The following is a 17,884-nucleotide window of genomic DNA, read 5'->3' as shown; positions in this document are numbered from 1 at the left end:
AGCAAATGCGTGTATAATAAATTTGATCGAGTTATAGATATCATCATGTCACTTGTCTTGTTTCTTCGACTTAAACAAGAAAAAAAAATAGAGAGCAACCAAACCTTCTCTGATACTTGGTGAGTGATAGAGACTTGATGATCAATGCCCTTAATTGTTAAAACACCAATAATTTAAAAGAATATCGAGTGAGTAACGATCAATAATATTAATGAGGGGAGCTTAATTAACATTCCCCCAAAAGAAAGGCACTAAAATCAAAACTAAAATGGCATTTTTCTCACGTATACACAACCATTATGCCGGGCATTTTATTTTATCTACCTTTGTTTTTAATGGTGAAAGGGTAGAGGAATTGCTCTTGACATGCAGAGACGCCACACCATGATCCTGGAGCAGTCTGGAGGTATGCCCTTTAACTTGCTTTCGTCTTCCAGGATCACTTCATGTAAAAACTTGATTGAATCCTGAAATGAACGACATCATACATAGATATCAGCCAGTAAATTTGTGGAATTTCATGAATCCAAGTTTCATTTTTGCCCAAATCACACACACCCATAAGAACGCACTTCTTCTCACCTTCTCTCTTTTCATACCTAGAATAGCTCCATTATTTCTTGATGAGTGTGGAATTGTTCCAAATCATAAACATAAGACCCAGATTGGTATTTTTGAGAGTGTGGAGAGTTCAAATTTGTTCTTAGTATGTGATTTCAAACTGTATCCTTCCATCAAGGTGTTGTGAGTCAAAACACTTAAGTATTATAGGTATGAGATGGAAAACATGGAACTCGGAGGTTTGGTATTGAAAATTGGCTTTCCTTCATTATTAGCAACACTATAGCTGAGAGATTGATTGGACAAGGCACCCGCTAACGGACAACGATGTTCCTAGTCATGATCAAACATCTCCTAATGTCACACACTGGCTTACTGGGTCAGAGATAAGATGATCATTGATATCGACTGATAATTAAGAAAAGGTTGCTGACTGTTATGATTGACAACTCAAGCGAATAATTTCTGTTTTCAGTACTACAGCAGGACAGCCGTCGAGATTCATTGCTTCCAAGGACGAAAAAATAACTCAGATGTGTTGGAGCATAGAGTTGGCAACCTGAGCTCGTGAATCATAAATTCATTGCTGAGAGATCTATAGAGTAAAAGGTCGGTGTAGACTTACTACTTCACTTCTGGAAAAACAGCCTACAATCTCATGATTTGAATTTCCTTCCCTGTCTATCTAGTAATAGGTTCCCGGTAAAAATTAAAAAGGAGAAAAACTAAAACTAAAATGTTTACTACGTGAAGTTCTCGAACAAAGGATATCTATTAATAACGTGTTGCTAAAACTCTCTAAAAACTCATGTCATTGTTGACTTTGTGCATAGTTTCATGTACTGCATACACAACATAAGTGTGACCTCGCCCATAATTCTAAATAAAATGGCGTGTAGTTTGTTCAATTTTATGGTTTGCTCATAGTTTCTAAAAAGCAAAATTGTAGTTTTTAGATTTTACTCGGAAATTGCTCAAAACTAACCTGCGATGTGTCAGGCAATGAGGTAGGGCGCCCCCATCTCTCTGGATCCCATAAAATTGAACTGTTGAAGGCAAAACTAGAAATGTTTATCTTCGAAGGTTTAGTGCTCACATCTGCACTGGACAGAGACAATCTTTTGTCATTGCTCAAGTCCTTCAAAATCCAACCTTCAATCCTTGATGAATGACAAATAGGGCCATCAACCATCACTTTCTTTCTGTTTTCTGACACCATTCCTACTGGCCAAGTCCCCCAAACCCTGAAATTGTGGTTTAGGAGGCATCAGGAACAAATTAAATAGTACATGAATTAGGGGAAATCATGGGGGGAAAGTTCAAGTTGGCAACTAATTTAACAAATATGAATTATAGAGTGAGTGAACATTTAGAATAAAAAGCTAAAATAAAGCAGTAAATGTTTGGCCAATTTTCACCTTCTAGAACCAAGTCGCCTATAAAATCGAGTAAGTATTTGTAGGATGGATCATCAGTATAACTAGATTACTTATATCTGAATGTAAAGTACCCATATTAATCTTACTCAAATCACGAGATCATTCGTTAGGATTAATAAGATTCACTCCTATATCTTATCTGTGTTTAATCATTCCAAGGTATCTTTTTTACGATGCAAAACACGAAACAGGGAAAAGAGGATAATGTTGAATAATCAATTGGTTACACAGCATGAGGCTTATGAATATCTATATCTTAAGCTATTTTCACTGTCTTTCCTCTGAAGACAACAAAGAAAACTTTTAGGAAGACGAGCCGAAGTTCAGATACTGCGATGAAGAACAAGCAAAATCAGATATGGTGTTTAAGCAATCAAAGTATCCCTTTCTTCTAATTGGAGACAACTTCAAATTAATCATATTGTGGGCATCTGGTACTTGGGCATCTTTCCTTGGATAAAATGCTGACACTAACACAGCATGAAATAGATAAATGAAGACTACAATGATCCTGAAAGGAAGTTTTCTTGAAGACAAAGCAATGAAGCATAGAAGGAATAATTGAGGAAGAACATCGACATTATTTAAATTCCCTTAATTTTCTGCCCTTAAAACTTCATGCTTGAAGTGATTTCATAAGATTGCAACCCGAGGACCAGAAAAGAACGAACTAGAAGAAAGAATTTTGTTGGAATATCGCGATTAATCAAGTGTGAAATGGAAGAGTGACTTCGAAAAGAGAGATTTGAACATCGTTGTGAAGTTTGTACAATTGTTAGCAGTGTAAAATGGTCAAGTGTCGTGGAAAGATGTAGTCTTTATTTCCATAATAAGATGAAAATCGAATAGAAATCTGTACTTATTATTAGTTCTAGATCCCTCTGATATTGTAGACTGTAAAATTGATTATAGTAATATAAACGAGAAAAAAAAAAAGACTAGGGAAGAAGAAGAGGGAAAAGGATCATACTCGATCTCTCTCATTTGATCGAAGAATTGGAGATCATAGACATTGGATGCATCCGCAAAATGAACTATCCCTGTGAGCCGGTGGTACTCAACGTGACTTAGCGCGACGTTGCGCTGGTGGTGGACCTCTGCCTCCGGGTATGTGAAATTCTCCTTGAAGGTCAGGTGCCTGTACATGACCCCGGTGTCCCGAAGCATCGCACCCGTAGAAGGAGCATCAGCGTAAGCTTGGACCACGATCCACAGCAGCGGCGGCGGGACCAAGCGAAGGGTGTGCGTCAATCGCCGCAGGAACGCGCCTTGAAATCGATCGTTGGACTCTGTCGTCGTCACGACGATAATCAGCCTCCGAGACGGCGCCAAAGAATCTCGCTCCCCCGCCCCCTTAGAAGGCGGAGGCGGATCATCGCCGCTGTCGGCGCCTATAGTGTCGGCGGGGATGGATCTCGGGATCTCGGCTATGTTACGATTAGCAGGCGCTTTCGGCTCAACGACACGCTCCACCAGGTCGGAGGGGACAGCGGGGACGATGCTGGTGCCGATGCTCCAACCCGCGGAGCGGTCGGTGGCGCGGCCAGAGAAGATGGCGGTGGTACTGGGCGGCGCGAAGCCAGTGAAGAAGCCCATAACGAAGCAGAGGGAGAAGTGACCGATCGCCTTCTTCCAGAGCGGATTCCTCTTCCTCGTTCGCTCGATCGAGCCCATCTCCAAGAGCACTGGGCGACGTTGAGTCGACAAGCCAAAAGAAATTCATATAATAAAAGGGAAAAAAATATCATAAATAAGAGAAAATCTCAAAACCCCCGTAATCTCCCCTTTTTTTTTTTTTTTTGAAAAATCTAACGGAAAATTAAGATTTTAAACATTTTAAAATCATAAAAATATGATTTATATTAAAATTAGAAATCTAAAAATATCTCATTGTGTAGTAAATCGTTTTGTCATCTTCAATTATAATACCAAGTCCCATGACATTTTTTAATTTTTAAATCATTTTGTGCTCATAACAATTTTAGAATTTATAACATTACTATAGTCAGAAGCTCATATTGTGAACTATATTAAAATTAAAAATATAAAAAACATATATTGTTTTGTGTAGATTAATTATAAATTCTCAAGCGCAAATTGTAACTCAACTTACAATCCCTCAAAATGTAAATGATTAATTTGTAATTTTTTTTAATAATTATTCTAGATCGGATCTGGTCTCAGTTTTTATTTTTATGGATCGGATTTTTTAGCTGTATATATGTTTAAATTTGGATTAAAATCCGACCCGAATTGATTTTAGTGATTAACATCAAATCAAATAATACTCGTGTAACATATACATTGTAGTACATAGATACTAAAAAAGAAGTATATCAAGACTTCAAAAGAAATCTAAATTCAATCCTATCCAATTCGAAAACCCAAAAAAGAAAAAACTTGAAGGATTAAGCAACTTCACTAATGCATAAATACCATCTTAAACACCGTTGGTATAGTGTCATATAAATATAACTGACTGGTATGATAATGATGATCAATGTTTCCAAAGATGAACTGGCCAAGCAGATGATATGATTCTAAAACAAACACTGATCATAATTAAGTAGCATTTCAAACAAGAATATCAGGTTCAAGCTGCATCTCTCAGGTTCAGGTAAGACTTGAGAATTATCTCAGGCAAAACGATTGAAGCTTTTCAATGACAAACTAACTACAAGCTAAAGGGAAAGCGATATCGTTCAATGGCATTGAAGCCGGTAGTGATGGAAACTAGTCATGATCCAACTGTTCCATGGAAGTAGAAATTTCATACAGTATTCCCCAAGTACCATAAACAAAACTAGAGTATCAGAAGTAAATAGAGAGTCTATTCAAGAAATAGATGATATCTTGTCTGGTGAAACTTTGCTCAGCAAGAGCAAAAGTATTTAGTGCCTTGGAAATTAGATAGATGGATTTGTAAGGCATCTTGAGCAATATGGTCACTTGGGGCTCTTTTTCCAAAAGCCACCAATCTTCCTGAGCACATTGCTATTCTTCTTCTTGGGTGATTCTTCTTCCAGCTCGTCAGAAAACGGTGAGCTCATCAATTTCCCAGCGATTGAACCATAGTCTCCATCCAGTGAGCCAGTCCTTTCCATATGACTTCCATTGTTTTCAGAAGCAAGAATGCTTGTGGCGGCTTCAGCTGCCTTCCTCCACTGATCACATTGTATCCTCAGCCTCTTCAACTCAGATTCCATTTCGGAATTCACGGTTTGAGCTGCATTGAGTTGCTCAGAAACTCTTGCAGCTCTCCTATTGTTCTTGTCGGATTCTTCAGTAACACATCCCAGCCTTATGAGCGCATCCTGCTCTGCAGCTTTTGCCAACTCCAGTTCAGCAATAGTTGCTTCATAGTTTTTGCGATTCTCCACCTCTCTGTTTGATAGGTCAGACCTCAGTATCTCATTCTCCTCCAGAATATTCTGCAGCTCAGTCTCTTTGTCAATGAGATTGATCCTCAAATCTGCAATTTCATTAGATGATTTCAGAAATTTCAACTCCAATTCATGCAGCACTTGTGCTTTCTGAGCTTCTCCATTGTTAACAATCATTTCCTTCTGATCTGCTAACTTCTGGTACTCTGCTTCTTTCTCGATCAATTTTGACTTGAGTTCAGTAATCTCTGCTTTTGCTTGTTTCAATGCTTGTTCTAGCTCAGCTTCTTTGAGTTCAAACTCACTCTTGCCTCGCTCTATTACCTCATAAACAGTCTGAATCTGTATTGTGCTCTTTATTTGTTCAGCTTGATACTTGATCTCAATTGATTCAAGGGCAGACCTTAGCTGTTCTACTTCAGATTCTAAACAACTGTCCTTGTATAAAGTCTTCAGAACATTTTGCATTGAATCTTCAACCCTAGATTCTTCTAAATCTTCAACCTTGGACCTAAAGGATTTCTGGAGCTTCAGTCTTTCACAGTGTAGAGTCTCGATGGTGGTCTTAGCCATCTCTAACTGCCCTTGAGTCTCATCGACCAAAGCACGTGCCTCAGCCTCAGACTTTTTACTATCTTTTAGCTGGATCTTCAAATTGTCAACAGTCAAAAGTGTTTCATCCATATCTTGCTTCAAAGCTTGAAGCTCGGAGCATGCCAATTCAGATTGCTTTAACTGGGAAGCCTCAGATTTAAGAACCATTTCAAGCTGCACTTTCAACCTCTGTATTTCATTCATGGCTGAGCCCAAAGCTGTTGAATCAATGGAGTGCTGTTTCTGGATTGCTTCTAACTCTGACTGCCATGCCCGGTCACGCTCCTGTGAAATTTTGCGAAGTTCATGCAGGCGTGCTTCTTCTGCTGCCGAAAACTCAACAAGCTGCCGCTGAGAATTGTCTAGCTTTCCGGCCATTTCCTGAAGTTGTTTCTTGGCCTCTTCCACTTCCTGCTGCGCTTGTTTCTTACATATTTCAGATGAATTGAGTTGCTCCCTTGTCTTCTTCAGATCCAGTTGGATCTGACAAAACTGAGATTCCAACTCAGACAACCTGGTAGGGTGTTTCCTCTGGTACTCGTAGAAGAACCATGTGTTAAAATATGGTACAATTAGAAAACATAATCAGAGTATTTACTGTGGATGGACAATTGAATTTTCACATCCTCATCAAAGCATATCCATCATAATATATGTGCTGATGAATTTGCACTTTAGATAAGTCAGAGATAATGAACTATGCAAATGTAAGATTGACAAAGTTGCACTAGAATGAACTGTTTTATCCTCTCATCTCGAATCAGGAAATCTAAGTACAAATTATTGAACACTACAGTTACATAAGAAAAAAAGAACAAATTTGACAAAAAGCAAATATGTATAATTATGCAGTGTTGAACATCTGCGACACTGTTGATCATGTAATAGAGTAAGCTAAACAAGTCCATGCAATGGCACTTCCTGGAAGGACTTTTAATCACGTTATATTTTAAATAAGTTGTTTTCATGAAAACAATCTTCCTTGGCCTTTTCTTTTTCCTTCTCATTTCCTTTGAGTGTGCATATAAATCCTTATCTATGTTAACATTGTACAATTATTTAATACAACAATTACAATCCTGCAATTTCTATTACTAGAATTTACACAAGCTAAGATCCTAGCTTGCATAATTTATGTCACATGTTTGTGTCATTCACCTAGTGTTTGTGACATTCTTCTAAACATTACATACAAATTGGCCACGACATAATGGTCCTGAATAAATCTTATTATCATATGGAATTTTCTCAGTATTCTCTCAGCACGTGGAAAACTAAGAAACAAGATAGCCCTCCCAATCTATAAGGTTGTACAGAGGTTAAATGTCAAACATTAGATAATATATCTGAAATAATTTGCCTTCATGCCTTAATGAAATCAAGATTCCAACTATAGCTTTACTGTTTCCTCCCCCTCTTGCGCACATATAGGAGAATTATCTTCCACAGATATCTGATCAAGTAAGCATTTGCAATGTTTTAGTACTTTCATTTTCATACATCAAGTTCCCAAAAATGAAGGATAAAGAATGCCAGGTATCTTAATATTATTCTCTACAGGCAGAATGATTATTTAAACTTAAATGAATCTCAATCCCTGAAGGCCAAATAAGTATACTGGACAAACAGTCATAAGTTGAAACACTTCCTATTCAACACCTTGCTAGTAATATGGCATATAAATGAGAGAAAATCAGGGGGAAAGGCATTGATTCTCAGCAAAAAATTAAATACTGGATGAATGAATATATAATCCGAAGGGTATACAAGCATGAGGAAATGATTATGACAAGATTTAACTAGCGAAGTAAAATTGCATTGTGGGCATATGCTGATACCTCAGATACTGGGCTTCTAGGAGATCTACGCACTAGCACTTTAGGACTCCTATCAGTTGGAGTCCTTGTTGATGTTGCTGAAGTAGCGGTAGAAGAAGCAGAATTGCATTCCTTGTCTCCACTCTTGCTTACACGAGTCCTAGGCGTGATTGGAGATGTTTTATGAGGAACTTCTAAAGACCCAGTCCTGCATCAAGTAAAGCATTTGATTTAACATTTTTACGCCTAATTCCATACAGAATGAGGGCGAAAAAACCTCCAACTACCAAGCCTTCATTCATAGTTTGAGGTAAAAGACCTCCAATTATCAAGCCTTTTATTCATTTCATTTACTCATTCTTGTTTCCACCTCCACCTATGACTGGGTTTGTTTTAATAAATGCACATATTAAGCAATTCCTACATAAAATATCACCGCTCAGCATTTGACATAGATTTAGGCATCTATTATCAAAGAGATATCAACCACATATGCATACTTTTGTGGAACGTTTTCATGAGAAAATAACTAAACAAGAATGGAAAAATTCATGCCAAATGTCATTATTACACCCTCTAAACATTGAACATCATGGATGCACACAGAATTTTAAATCCTTGCAAATTTAGTTATGCTTTTTTAAATTAAAATAACAACTTATGTTAGTTAACTTTTTTTTTAGTGAAAAGACCTTCCCCAAGGGCAAAATGGAAGTTACGCTAGCAAGAAAGATACTTTTGATTCCCAAACCATCAAGGAGCAAAGAAGAAGCATTGATTGTAGAAGGAGATTGTAGAGATTTATAGCATACAAGTATTTATTTGACATGAAAAAGCAACTAAATATACACATTTATCCCAGACTATGCCCATATGATACATATACCAGAAGTATCTAGGATTCCATTGCTGAAGTAGTAGCCTGATCTATGCAAGAATAACAGTCACTGTGATCATTTATTGCCAAAAGACTATGTAGAGGAAAATGGACCTGCTTGGTTTGCCTGTCTGCATCTTATGTCCCCTAAACGATCCTTGTCCACAAGCAACCCTGCAGTCATAACAGGACCGATCAAACGAATTTATATCTTGCACATTAGCTTGAACATGAACACAATAAATGCAACAAGTAGTCCCCATGATGATATCCATGCCAACTACAGTAACCACTATTACAACCCAGCAATTTTGGAATCATTAAAAACAAAGGAATACAGTGAGTAATAATTCTTCCCTCCAATGAAATGAAAAGGAGATGGAAAGGAGAGGGAGGCAGATGATGGTGCAATGACCAAAATGACCTTTTCCACAGCGGCGAATCATCAGGCATTTGAGACGTTTATAGACATTAACAATGATATTTTACAGAGGAAGAACCAATGTAGAGTGTTGAAAGGCAAAGATGTGAGATCCCTCGGCAGTTAATGGGAAGTCATCCTCATCGTCGCCAAGAAGCATGTGAAAACCCCAGCATGCTCAAATAAATGAAAGCTAAAGTAATAAATTTCTGAAGTACACAAAAAAATCCTAATTTAAGCAGTTCAATCTTTATTTACTATCAAATGGAGCTAAAAAAAAAGAAGGGGAAACAAATGAAACTTTCTGGATATCTATTTGAAGTGAAATGATGCTTTTGGGAGAAGAAACTAATATCATTAACAGGTACTTTAAGAGGAGAACCAAAATGGGGAAACAATGTGTGGGCATTTAAACGGGGAAAAAAATTTAGAAGTTCGAATGACACAACAAAGTGTGCGCATTTACAACATCGGCAACTCTCAAAGAACCCTAGAAATCTTCGGAAAGCATGAGAAGAAATGAACAGATGGATTTCTCACGGAAGACGAAAAATCAAAACTTTTCCCAAAATTAAACGAAACGGATGTACATAAAAGATGGAGGGGGGCGAAATGAACCTGTTGCTTCAAGTTTTTTTACACGCACATTTCCCTCTCTTCGATAAAAATACTCAAAGAAGGAAAAAAGAGAAACGAACAAACACACAGATTCGATCAACTCACCAACTTCTACCTTCTTCTTCTTCTTCTTCTTCTTCTTCTTCTTCGGCTGTTTGTCGCCCTTACACTCCTCCCTCCGCCGTTCCCCAGGCCTCACCACTCTATCCGCTGCGTTTCCCGGAGCAACCCATGGATCGCCAGATATCACCAGGGATCGAGCGCTCGGATTTGAGTTCGCTGCGCAAACATGGAGATTGAAGCCCAAAGCAGCGAGCACGAGCAGAGCCGGATAAATACAATCTCGGTAGCTAAATTGCCGAGACAGATCCTCTCCCCCACCGCCGGTGCGCAGACCCTTTATTTACCGTACGATTCGCTTTGTCGGGTTCTGAAATGCTGCAGCGTAGAACTCTGACAAATGAATCAGTACACCGCCCCTGCGGTCACCTCCCAGTACCAAACCAATTATTTAAAAAAATTTAAATTTCAAATCAGATTCCTCCAAAATAACAAGTGTTTAAGACGCAGATTAAGCCATTAATTACTAATAAAACATAAATACCATCCTTTTATTTTTATTTTTATTTTATAATAGGTCAGATAAATTCGAAATATATCTTATAAAATCTTTTAATTATTTATTTTAAATATTTGATCAGTGTATCGTAAATGCCCTCCTTCCGTTGCAAAGAAGCAACATCCCACTACTCAATACTTCATGCCCCTCCTTTCCTTTGATATCAATTAAAGACATGGCAACTAATTAAAACTAAAGCTAATCCCATGATGATGGGAAACAAGCTTTCCACTAAAGCTTTGTTAGTGGAATCTCCACTATCTCATCTTTTGAAATGCATATAAGAAAATTTTCAAATCCCTTGGGAAAAAACTTGTTTTGTTTTGTTCTGTTTTATTGTGTTTCCTACCTCATTTTGGGGTTTGGTGAAGTTGATGGAGAAGCATATATAGGTTTGGTAGGAAAGGGAGATAGCTTTTGGGGCATGAGGAAATGTATGTGTGTGCTCTTCTAGTCGCCATTATAATGACTTGAAGGATAAGTTTGTTTATGGCTTCTAGGCATCATTAGATTTTTATTTATTTTTTAGATAAGAAGCACAATATTTATTATGTTTCATGTTAGATCTAGATCCGAATTCGAGTTCAATTTAGCTCACTTATTATAACTAACCATGTGTATCAAATTATACAATCAAAATTAGAATTTGGATAATTAAATTATGTGATTAACAAACAAGTCTGTTTGGAAACTCGGATTTGTGTTAGTTGTCTGGGAATCAAAGTTATTTTTTATAATATTAAATATATTTTCTTCTAAGTTACAAGAATTCTTCAAAAATTAACTTTGGCGTATAGAAATCGACAATTTCTATCCAATTCACGCGAGACAGAGGATGTGGGACGGTACTAGGTAGATTTTATAAAAATATGTAACCATTAGCTGGCAACCAAATCTATCCAGATCGAATCTAACTAAGATTTCCTTGTTATTGGACTTGTTATTTGATCTGGAGGCACCACCCCGCCAGAGCACGCATGCATGCAGCAACTGATCAGACACCTCAACCACTGCTCTGCCTCTGGTTTCGTCGTCACCTTCTTCAATCTCTTCCAACTCTCGCAACTGGTAATTATAGTGGAAGATTAGCCTGCAAGTAGAATCTAACAGTTCTTTGGTAGATAGATCTCAGGATTTAATGGATGATCATTAACAGCAGGCGGAAGTTTGACTAGTTATTAACGCTGAAATATATAATCTCTCCGTTTAATTAGATCCGACGATCGATTGCATTCTCGGGCAGTGAAATGAAGGTAGAAACAAAATGGAAGAATTTGTGTAGAATTCTCTCTTTTGTAATCGTGGCGTAATCAGTTAAGAAGAAGAGAGGAGCTAGGTGCATGGCGGAATTAAAGAGGTTGGTAGGAGGAGAAGGAGGTTCAGGTTCTGCCTGCCTGCCAGGCCTGCCACCTTGCGATCACTGGAAGGGAAGGAGAAGCTCCGACAGAGAGATGAGAAGGTAAAAAATGGCTGCTGTGCCGTACGAGATGCATCGAGCGACCGACAAGTCGGCGTCGGTCGGAGAAGCTCAGCATCGCCATTGTTGCTCGCTGCTTCTCGTGCTTGATGCGGCCGGCGGGGCCCGCGCCTTTGCAGTGGTTTCAGGTGAAGAACCTTTCGCAGCCGTTGGATCAGACGAAAATTAAAAATAATTAATCTCCTCCATTGAATATCCAAGCGAAATGAAGAACACGTGTGCAAATCATTCACACGACAATTGTACACTGTTTTGGGCTAGCCTGGGCTGGGCTGGGCTGGGCTGGCTGCCTGCCTAGCAATTAATGGGCATAAATTAAGCAAACCCAGCCCATCAAAAACAATACCCAAGCCATTAATCCAAAACAAATTAAAACCAAATAATTATTATTAAAAAAAATTGATTAGTCTAGTTTAGGTTTAAAATGTTGAAACCGATATATTTTAATTTTGGTTTACAAGATAAAATAATATTATTTTATGAATACTAATAATAATAATAATATATTTGTTTTTTTAAGATTACTTATAATTATTAGCCATATATTTTGGTCAGAAAGTCCGAAATATTTTTTCAAATGATTATATTTTTTATTAAAAAAAGGAATTGATTTTTTGTTATTGAAAATTATTTGTTTTTTTTTTGTCAAGGAAAAAGGAATTTGTTTTTGACTACTCTAGAAATGGCTCGATTAAACATCCTGCCCTATAAATAGAGGAGCTCACTCTTCCTGGAGTCCTCTCTATCTGTAGCACTCGCTCACAAACTTTCCTTTTCTTTCTTTCCTTCATCCTGCATAACGGGCGAGAGCGAGGTTCGCCAGGAGAACAGATCAGAGAAGAATTGGGTGGGAGAGCGATGGGCGGTTGCTTTCCCTGCACCAGACCCCCAAAGAGCGACGACAAGGACCAGATCCCACCTACGTCAGGTAATCTCGCATCGGGATTTCTTGTCGCAAGGTGACCATTTTTATTTTCCCCCCTTTTGCTTCTCGGTCGCTAGTAGGAGATCGTCATGGTTGATTGTTTCTTTGTGGTTTGGTTTTTGTTTCTGGTTTCTTGCGACAACTGGATTTTGGTCGGACGATTTGAGTTTCCAACGAAAAGGTTTGGATTTTGACTGCCCGATTCGCCGATCTGGGACATTGTGAACTTGGAAAACGAATCGAGGTTAGGTTGCGAGGTGGATTTGGTGGGTGGGTTACTGCTATGGCTTCCATTTGTAACGTATGAAGAGGTAATGGTTACGAGCGAAGGGAAGGAGAGCTATTTGGAAGCTGAAAAAAATTCTGATCGAGTAGTTGGTGTTCGTAATTCCATTGAAATACGGGTGCGGCCTTTATTTTTTTGGTTGCTATTTCAAAGAACGGGTTGGCCCTTTTTTTTCTCTTTGATTTGCAACAAGTTTTTTTTTGTTTTGAAATAAACTGTATCCACATCTGGACTTTACTCAACACTTGTCGACATGGTATCCGGAATATAACATGGTGTTCTATTTGTTTTCCTCAAAATCTGGGAGTCCTTTTGCTCTAGTACTGGTTCCAAGCAATAGATTTCTTGTTAATGGGCAAAATATAAGCTATAGGATGAGAAAATTCCGCCTTCATTACACGGTCGTCATAACATTTTTGTTTGGATTTGTATCAGAAAAGTTGAAATCGAAATCATCTGCGGATTTGAAAAAACAAAGCTCATTGACGGAAAAACAGATCTCCAGCAGTGCTTCTGGAAGGATTGCCGCCCAGACATTTACGTTTCGTGAATTAGCTGCAGCGACTAGGAACTTTAGAGCTGACTGCCTCTTGGGGGAAGGCGGATTTGGTCGAGTTTATAAAGGAAGGTTGGAAAGTAGCAATCAGGTCAGTTTATCTCACCACATCGTTTTGTTATTATTTACTGTTGTCTGTTTATTATCTGCATATTTGATTTTGTTAGCAGTGGTTTCTTTTGATACTCCTTTTCAAGAATTGTAACTTGAAATGTTGTCACAAAAATCTAGTATTTTATGCCTTTTATTAAAATTATTTTGCATTTCACGTTTGGTAGTACTATGTAAAGTTGGTAATGTCAATATTTATTCAACTTCTGTTAGGTTGTTGCTATAAAGCAGCTTGATCGCAATGGCTTACAAGGGAACAGGGAATTTCTCGTTGAAGTTTTGATGTTAAGCCTTCTTCACCACCCTAATCTTGTTAATCTCATTGGGTATTGTGCTGATGGAGATCAAAGGCTTTTGGTTTATGAATATATGGCATTGGGATCCTTGGAAGATCATCTCCATGGTATGTTGCAGCATGATCATAACGTTTCTTATATATATATTTTTATTTGGACTCCTAATTTGTTTGCTCATGTGAATGCAACAGAGCCTTCTCCAGATAAGAAGCGGCTTGATTGGAGCACTAGAATGAAAATAGCTGCTGGTGCAGCAAAAGGATTAGAGTATTTGCATGATACTGCAAGTCCTCCTGTAATTTATCGTGATTTAAAATGCTCCAACATTCTTCTCGATGAGGATTATAATCCCAAGTTATCAGATTTTGGATTGGCAAAGCTCGGTCCTGTTGGCGATAACACTCATGTGTCAACCAGAGTGATGGGCACCTATGGGTATTGTGCCCCGGAATATGCAATGACTGGTCAACTGACACTAAAGTCGGATGTTTATAGCTTTGGAGTTGTTCTTTTGGAGCTCATCACTGGGAGACGGGCTATTGACAATTCCAGAGCTGCAGGAGAGCACAATTTGGTTGCATGGGTAAGCTCATAAGCATGATAATAATCTAATCTCCTATATTTACATCTGGAGTTCTAAAAAATGCATACATCTTACTTAGCTAAGACTAAGTGAAAAAAAAAACACACACATAAAGGCTTCTCTTCCAATTTTTGCTGTTCGATTTATTCGTTTTTAGCATAGTTTTCGTCTTCATATGTTTCATCGCTTAGAATTTACTCGTTGGCTTATCTTACTATTATCCAGATCTGGGCACATTTTCTTTATGCATCCTTATTTATTTAGACTAGTTAGGATATACTAGGACCTTCGTTATCGTCCTGTGTTTTGTTGGTGAATGGATCCAATCCTAATTAGTCAATCTCAGGTGAAGATGCTTGCCATTATGATTATTCCTCACTGCCTATCTGTCATGCCGTAGCTTAAGACCAATATGATCCTGTACAAGTGGTATCATTGTGCTCGTATAGAGTAGATTGTGGCTCGAAACCATTTTGTTATCCTTCAATCTAAGTACATTCTATGGTTGCAGGCACGACCATTGTTCAGAGACAGGAGGAAATTTTCTCAGATGGCTGATCCGATGCTTCTGGGACACTACCCGTCCCGGGGCTTATACCAAGCACTAGCCGTCGCAGCAATGTGTTTGCAAGAACAGCCTAGCATGAGGCCTTTGATAGCTGACGTTGTCACAGCCCTCACCTACCTAGCTTCTCAATCTTACAACCCCCAAAACCAAACTAACCAGACTGCTTCTCAGTTGGCAGCACCAGGTTCGCCTCAGACAGGAGTGGACCTCGAGAGAAGACCACCTAGTGGATCCGAAAGAGATCGATCAAGAGCATCAAAGTGAAATCACTCAATAGAGTTAATAGCTGATCTCTTCGTGATCAATCATCTCCTGAATGTGAGGAAAATTGTACCATGTCTTCATGGTTCAGGTCCCATCATCATTCATTCTTTTGTCTCTCTACGACATCATGTTTTCGGAGTCGGATCTTTGTTTAATTTTTTTTCTTCTCATGGTTGTATATGTGGTTTTTAGCCCTTGTATCTAATTTCACGTGTTAGACATCATATATTATATTGTGATTATTTTTCCTTCCGTGGTTCTGTAGCTCAACCCCAAGCATTGTTCGACTAAACTCCTCATCTTGCTGAAACACTGCATTTCGTCTACTTCCAACTAATGCTAATGCTAATGCTAATGGCAAGTTTCTCATTTGTAATGGCAAAATGCTTACTTGAATCCTCGTTGTTCATTCATATTGGAATTTATTAACATGTAGGGCTTGGTCAACAGAAAGAACGGCAAGAGGATGCATCAGTTGAGCCAGCAAATTGACAACTAGCCGTGTCTTATTATTTCTGCCAGCCTAGCAGTTGCTGCATTGATGGAGGATGACTGTGTCTGATAAAACGTACTACCTCTTTTTTTTTTTTCTGATCGAAGCATGGTCGATAGAAGAAACCCACACAAGCTGCGTGAGAGAGGATGGTGTTATTATTATTATCACACGGAGGTAATTATGAGCCAGCTCTTTGGTCCCAGCTTCTTTACACCTTGGGTTCTCTCGCTTTCTGCAAACATGTAGTAGTTGCCTTTCAGCACTTGAGCCATGGATTCAATTCTACTAACTCTAGCTAGCTTGATGTTGTACAGAGCTACAACTGTGAAAAGAGCTGGCAACATTCATCCAGAGTTGCTCAGTCCAGCTGCCTTTGAGTGGATGGATGTCCTCCCTCATCCAGAGCTGAACAGGAGGATGACGGCATTATTCCATGATTTGATATTTGTGCGCTGTACTTTGAACTAGGGTTTTGAAGATTTTTCAATAAATAAGCTTGTTAGCTTTGTCATCGATGGAATGTGCTTAGGTATATAATCTATGTTTTGGAGGTAACTGGATTTTGGCAATAATTTTCAAAGTTTACCAATTTGGTAAGTTGGCATCTTCAGATCTCATGTGTGGGTGTGTGTTTGTGCGTGAATATTAAACACATCATTTGGATTGTAGTTCAATTAGTCGTAGCACTATTCTATCAAGATAGAAGAAACAATGGCCCACTGGTTGGAGCCTTGTCGATTAACAAAGACATTTTTTTAACAAGAAAAAACAGAAACAAGGAGTCAAGATCTTATCCCTACAAGGGGAGGGATTCTCCTATTTCTTTTGTTTCCATTCTATATTTATCATCAGATCGGTACGATCTCTATTAATTTAGACAAGATTCTTATTTTTAACTCTACTATTTTAATCCAAATTAAAACACTATTTACGGCATGCATTATTAGAGTCAAAAAATTCAAAGATATTGTGTGAAATCCAACACTGATACGTGGCAGGTGATCTCAAAGTTAGAAGCCAATCTATTTGTCGGCAGATGTAGATCCTTAATTGGCAGGTGGCTCTCCTTCCTTCCTTCCTTGTTGAGCTTTGGAGCTTTGCAATGCAACCACCGCCATGGTCTGTTGGTGGCAGGACATCACCTCTCTTAGCTCAGGGTGGAAACCCTACCACCCTGCTACAGTATCAGAGAACAGTACAAGGGACCAAAATGCGAATCTTGTTCATAATGAACCTGACAAGGTCTCAAAAATTGGATGCCATGATCAGACCTGTAAATTAGCTGAATGAGGTTGTGTTAAAATGTTTCAAGGTTCCTAGCCAGTTCAATATAATCAGTTAAACTAGCTAGGAACTAGATGCATTGGTGCCAATCCAATACAGTCAAAACAAGTAGTCCTAAAGTAAACACTGATGTATGTAAGGGTAATGTTGGACTCAACACATCGATGACCCATAAAGTGACTCACTCCAGCACTGATCATCATTAGACAAAGAACGAGGGGCCTCTTCTCACCTAACATTGTTGGACTCTATAATTTCTAGATGCATTTATGTCTGTCACTCACTCACTCACTCACTCACCACTTGAACAAGAAGAAATAAACAAGCAGCCTTCAAATTTAGGAGAGAAAATTGAAAGTGTTTCCTCTCCTCGCTCTTCATTCTAACAAGCTTTGCATGGCTGTCGGTGAAACCTTGTGGACCATGCATGCATCTTCTCTGACCACGTAACTCCGAGGGTTGGAGAACTTATTGTCCTTTTGGGCACAAACACCTGCAATAATTGCTGCTGCAGTGCATGGATCATGCATCATCATGCTGCGCATATATACGTTTTTCAGATAATTTTTTTTTGGGATCTGACAAAAGGCTTTGACGTAAGGTTCCCGATCGAGAATTTTCTCACTGAACAGGTTTTTTTATTTAGTTCGACAATGGATAGTTTATCCCGTGACTCAACGTTTGGGACTGCGTGAGGTTCTAGTCGCCC

At 38.6% G+C, this 17,884-nt stretch overlaps 3 protein-coding genes across 5 annotated transcripts; 1 reads left to right on the top strand and 2 right to left on the bottom strand.

The window, feature by feature from the left end:
* Positions 1-125: 125 nt before the first annotated feature.
* Positions 126-3,694, bottom strand: LOC141824616 (beta-1,4-xylosyltransferase IRX9-like). Its single transcript, XM_074711935.1, has 3 exons — positions 2,971-3,694; positions 1,547-1,805; positions 126-467 (listed from the first exon to the last, which is right to left on the bottom strand). Exons 1-3 carry the CDS (start codon positions 3,672-3,674, stop codon positions 333-335), a joined length of 1,098 nt encoding a protein of 365 aa, XP_074568036.1. The 5' UTR covers positions 3,675-3,694; the 3' UTR covers positions 126-332.
* Positions 3,695-4,557: 863 nt separating this feature from the next.
* LOC141824772 (interactor of constitutive active ROPs 3) lies at positions 4,558-9,986 on the bottom strand. The gene is made up of 4 exons (XM_074712110.1): positions 9,816-9,986; positions 8,786-8,845; positions 7,816-8,002; positions 4,558-6,508 (listed from the first exon to the last, which is right to left on the bottom strand). Exons 2-4 carry the CDS (start codon positions 8,806-8,808, stop codon positions 4,946-4,948), a joined length of 1,773 nt encoding a protein of 590 aa, XP_074568211.1. The 5' UTR covers positions 8,809-8,845; positions 9,816-9,986; the 3' UTR covers positions 4,558-4,945.
* A 2,580-nt stretch (positions 9,987-12,566) lies between these two features.
* Positions 12,567-16,488, top strand: LOC141823184 (putative serine/threonine-protein kinase PBL7). 3 transcript variants are annotated; one of them, XR_012601387.1, is made up of 6 exons: positions 12,567-12,734; positions 13,453-13,664; positions 13,898-14,563; positions 15,075-15,449; positions 15,832-16,065; positions 16,206-16,488. XR_012601387.1 is itself a non-coding variant. In XM_074710447.1 (5 exons), exons 1-5 carry the CDS (start codon positions 12,665-12,667, stop codon positions 15,393-15,395), a joined length of 1,185 nt encoding a protein of 394 aa, XP_074566548.1. In that variant the 5' UTR covers positions 12,567-12,664; the 3' UTR covers positions 15,396-15,647. The 3 variants fall into 3 exon arrangements, 2 of the variants coding, with proteins under 2 accessions (XP_074566548.1, XP_074566547.1); XM_074710447.1 differs by lacking the exons at positions 15,832-16,065; positions 16,206-16,488 and having other exon boundaries at positions 13,898-14,087; positions 14,172-14,563; positions 15,075-15,647; XM_074710446.1 differs by lacking the exons at positions 15,832-16,065; positions 16,206-16,488 and having other exon boundaries at positions 15,075-15,647.
* The last annotated feature ends 1,396 nt before the right edge of the window (positions 16,489-17,884 follow it).

Source organism: Curcuma longa, chromosome 3, assembly GCF_044706935.1.
Source record: "Curcuma longa cultivar G26 ecotype Majalengka, Jawa Barat chromosome 3, ITB_CL_G26_1.1, whole genome shotgun sequence".
Lineage (NCBI taxonomy): Eukaryota > Viridiplantae > Streptophyta > Magnoliopsida > Zingiberales > Zingiberaceae > Curcuma > Curcuma longa.
This window is presented reverse-complemented; position numbering and strand designations above follow the sequence as displayed.

Bases quoted from the DNA above. Each gene is read 5' to 3' on its own strand.
- LOC141823184 (XM_074710446.1), top strand. From the start codon at position 12,665: ATGGGCGGTTGCTTTCCCTGCACCAGACCCCCAAAGAGCGACGACAAG. The intron at 12,735-13,452 runs GTAATCTCGCAT...GATTTGTATCAG, and splicing joins CCAGATCCCACCTACGTCAG to AAAAGTTGAAATCGAAATCA. The intron at 13,665-13,897 runs GTCAGTTTATCT...AACTTCTGTTAG, and splicing joins GGTTGGAAAGTAGCAATCAG to GTTGTTGCTATAAAGCAGCT.
- LOC141824772 (XM_074712110.1), bottom strand. From the start codon at position 8,808: ATGCAGACAGGCAAACCAAGCAG. The intron at 8,003-8,785 runs GTCCATTTTCCT...TACTTGATGCAG, and splicing joins CAGACAGGCAAACCAAGCAG to GACTGGGTCTTTAGAAGTTC. The intron at 6,509-7,815 runs GTATCAGCATAT...TACGAGTACCAG, and splicing joins CTAGAAGCCCAGTATCTGAG to AGGAAACACCCTACCAGGTT.
- LOC141824616 (XM_074711935.1), bottom strand. From the start codon at position 3,674: ATGGGCTCGATCGAGCGAACGAGGAAGAGGAATCCGCTCTGGAAGAAG. The intron at 1,806-2,970 runs GTATGATCCTTT...CCACAATTTCAG, and splicing joins GATCAAATGAGAGAGATCGA to GGTTTGGGGGACTTGGCCAG. The intron at 468-1,546 runs GTTAGTTTTGAG...CGTTCATTTCAG, and splicing joins CATTGCCTGACACATCGCAG to GATTCAATCAAGTTTTTACA.